Source organism: Cynara cardunculus (genome assembly GCF_001531365.2).
Source record: "Cynara cardunculus var. scolymus isolate 2C chromosome LG 15, CcrdV1, whole genome shotgun sequence".
NCBI classification, from domain to species: domain Eukaryota; kingdom Viridiplantae; phylum Streptophyta; class Magnoliopsida; order Asterales; family Asteraceae; genus Cynara; species Cynara cardunculus.
The window spans coordinates 19,836,954-19,840,656 of NC_037542.1; the positions used below are offsets into that span (position 1 = coordinate 19,836,954).

The following is a 3,703-nucleotide window of genomic DNA, read 5'->3' on the forward strand; positions in this document are numbered from 1 at the left end:
TATAAATTTTATAAAGATAATAATTAAGTATTCTGTTAGAATTTAATGATTATACTAATTATATTTTAGATTTTTTATATTTAAAATGAAATGTTTATTCTGTATTTGATTGTGTTTATCTGCAGTTAGTTACACGAATTCAAATATGGGATGAAATCGAATAGAGATGAACGGATTTAAGAGTTTTAACCAAATGATTTATAAGATAGTATAGATAAAGATATAATGAAATATTGATCATCGATTATTCTTTTTCAAAGTATTATTTTTAATCATTTCACATTTTGTCAAATATACTTAACGAAGGTAATTGAGTGTACAGACGGATATGATGTAAGACATGTCAACTGTGAAGAAGAAAGTAGTTAGCGAAGAAACGTGTTCGTACCTCCATTTCTTGCCTTATCCAGCGTGTTGGGTCTCGTCTTTATACCTCAATTACTTCCCCTTAAATGCAATGCCCATTCTTTCAAACATCAGATCTTCAAATTTCCCCTAAATTTTTCCTATTTTTTTGAAGTAGAAACGAAGAAGAAGAAGAAGAAAGAAGAAAGAAGAATTCAATTCGATGGAACATCAACAGCTTGTTGAAACAACATCGAATTATCCTTCTTCTTCTTCTTCTTCTTCTTCAATGAAATCCAATGATGTGAAATCGTTCAAATTTCCATTGACGATTTGGGAGATGATGGGTGCATCGGGAGTCGTTTTCGGTTTTGCCGTTGGTTTCATCGGAGTTTACCTTTCCTTGCCGGACTCCGATTACAGCTTCCTTAAGCTTCCCAGAACCCTTGAAGATCTTCGTCTCCTCCGGTACTTATTTTCGTTTCTAAATTCGTACCTTTTGCGTTCCATTTTTCCAAATTGGATTAGGTTTATTGTATGCGCCATTGAGATCTCCATTGATTTCAAATGTTGAGTTTCATTCTGGAGATCAGAAAGAAATTGGATTTCTAAATCACGGAAATCTAGAGTTTCGGGAATGACGAATTACGTATAAGTTATGTTGAATTTGCAATTTGATTGAAAACTCATAATTCATGGTTGTTCTTCAGGGATGATCTTGAGCAATACACAAGTGATTACACGATACAAGTGCTTCTTGCTTATTGCACAGTCTATATCTTCATGCAAACTTTTATGATTCCGGGAAGCGTTTTCATGTCGTTGCTTGCCGGATCTCTTTTCGGTGTTCTAAAAGGCGTAGCCATCGTTGTTTTTGCCGCCACCGCCGGCGCATCTTCTTGCTACTTCCTATCGAACTTGATCGGCCGCCCCCTGATCTTGTCTCTATGTCCCGAAAAACTGGTTTTCTTCCAAAATCAGGTGACTGTTTTATATACGACAAAACTCACACATACTTCTCGAACCCCAACCTCAAAAGAGGTTGTTGGGCTCCAGACTATTGACCCTTTGGGGTGCATTTGGTGATTTGGTATACTGGACATAAAAACATGGATTATTGTTTAATGTTTGACATAGCAGAAAGAAATACATCCAATCCTGAACAAGACGGTACAGACCTATAACTTTACTGATATAATTTCAAAATAAAACTTAATTTTATTCTGAAACATCAAATATTGTCTTTTTTTACATTTTATGCTTTTTTTATATTTTATTTTTTTTACAGTTTTCACTTTATTGTTTTTGAAATATTATTTTATACATTTTATGTATTTTGGTTAATTTATTAAATATTAGTAACTTAATAAAATAATATATGAAATGTATAAATAAAAATTGAAAACTATATATTTTTTTTCATTTTAATAGTTGTTACAAAAACTTTCTAATGATATTTTTTTATAAAAAGTATTTATTTTATTATAATTTAATAAACTAGATAAATTAATCAAAATATATAAACAACTCATTAAGGGTAAATTGGTCATTTATATGGTATGTCATGTATGTCATGTTCTACCCTATCCTGTCTGGATACCAAACGCACCATTGGTGAAAAAAACCTAACGAGTGTTGACTGACGAATTCACCCCTCAATGATGTCGTTACTATATCGATTTCTTAGGTGGCGAAAAGGGAAAGCCGACTGTTGAACTACATGCTTTTCCTGCGAGTGACCCCGACCTTGCCAAACACGTTCATTAATGTTGCTTCACCAATCGTAAACGTGCCTTATCATACCTTCTTCTTGGCAACTTCCATCGGGGTTGTCCCGGTCGCTTATGTCGCTGTCAGGGTAAGTTCAATTTCCTCGAAATCGTCGTGTTTGTTAAGAAAAGGTAAAACAATCATTTACGTTATATGTTTGTTGTACAGGCTGGAACGACACTCGGTGAACTACGATCGGTCGGAGATCTATACGACATACAATCAATAGGCATCTTGTTTTTCGTAGGGCTTGCATCTGTGATTCCAACGTTGATAAGCAACAAGACCAAATCATAGCGTTCTTTTTGATTTTAGATGTTACCACTTTTTGCATCATAGGGATTTTTTGTGTTGGACTATTTGAATGAATTCACTTTTTTTTTGTTACCAATACTTTCAACTTTGTGCCATATTTTTTGTTAGAAATGGCCAACCTCGGCCCGGGATCTGTTTTTGGAAATTCAAGATCTGGTTCGGGACTCGTTACATTTAGGGACCAGTTTGCCAAAAAATTTAAGAGAAATTGACAGAAATAGACAAATCTTATTGACCAAATTCATTTTTTTGGTCACTTTTGGCGTCGAATTCCTAAATTAGTCAAAGTTTACGTAAATGTCTTCCGTAAAACGTATTTTTAGAACTGAAAAAGGGAAAAGAAAATCTTTACGCAAAATGGAAATCCTTGCGTAGACTTTAATCTGTCTAAAATAAAATTTTGATTGAAAAATGACTAAAAAATGAATTTGGTTAGGAAAATTGGTTATTTTGATAAATTTCTCATTTTTTTTATCAACCTGGATATCCAACCCACTATGCGAGCCGACTAATCTCAAGACAACCACCTGTTTTACAAATAGCCACAAAGGGATTTTCATTTCAAGAATTTTTCAGAAATTTCCAAGTTCTATGACTGTTTTTAAAGATATTTTTAGTGTAAATGTAAGATTAAAAAATGTATTTTTAATGTTCAATCTGAAAAATCATAATTACAAACAAAACTCTGAAATAAAAATTTAAAGGGTTATTATCATAAATAACCATTTGAGGAAAAAAAATTACTTTTTAGCCACCTCCAAATTTTTCTTAAAATAGCCAAGAAACCGTTAAGTTAATGTCGCATAACACTTTTCCTTATAGTTTCTGTGATTTTCTTGACACTTTTAGATTAAAAGTGGGCAAAATAAAAAAAAAACCACACATTGGAGCACCACAAGGACATGCGTTGACGCATTAAAAGCAAACCAAAGTTGCAGCTTACGACACTGAAAAAAATGTCGTAGAATATTAGACTTGCGGTTTCTCAACTATTTTGTATAAAAAAGTTTAAGACATAAAAAAAGTAAGACTTTTTAACCCATATGGTAATTGATGATAATAGGGTTGGGTTCACGTGAGACCAGTCTGTTTTCATGAGACTCATGAAACCATTTTTTTATACTTGAAACTTCATAGCAAAACGTTGTGAAGGTTCTTTAAAGAACCTTCACAACGTCTTGCTGTGAAGTTTCAAGTGTAAAAAAATGGTCTTACAGGTTTCACAAAAACAGACTGACCTCATGTGATTCGTATCCCAAAATAAAACGACAAC

General features: G+C 33.0%; 1 protein-coding gene across 1 annotated transcript; it reads left to right on the forward strand.

Annotated features, from left to right (window-relative positions):
• The first annotated feature begins 462 nt into the window (after window positions 1–462).
• Window positions 463–2,497, forward strand: LOC112528246 (uncharacterized membrane protein At4g09580-like). Its single transcript, XM_025139227.1, has 4 exons — window positions 463–813; window positions 1,056–1,326; window positions 2,033–2,203; window positions 2,284–2,497. Exons 1-4 carry the CDS (start codon window positions 569–571, stop codon window positions 2,410–2,412), a joined length of 816 nt encoding a protein of 271 aa, XP_024994995.1. The 5' UTR covers window positions 463–568; the 3' UTR covers window positions 2,413–2,497.
• Window positions 2,498–3,703: the final 1,206 nt, after the last annotated feature.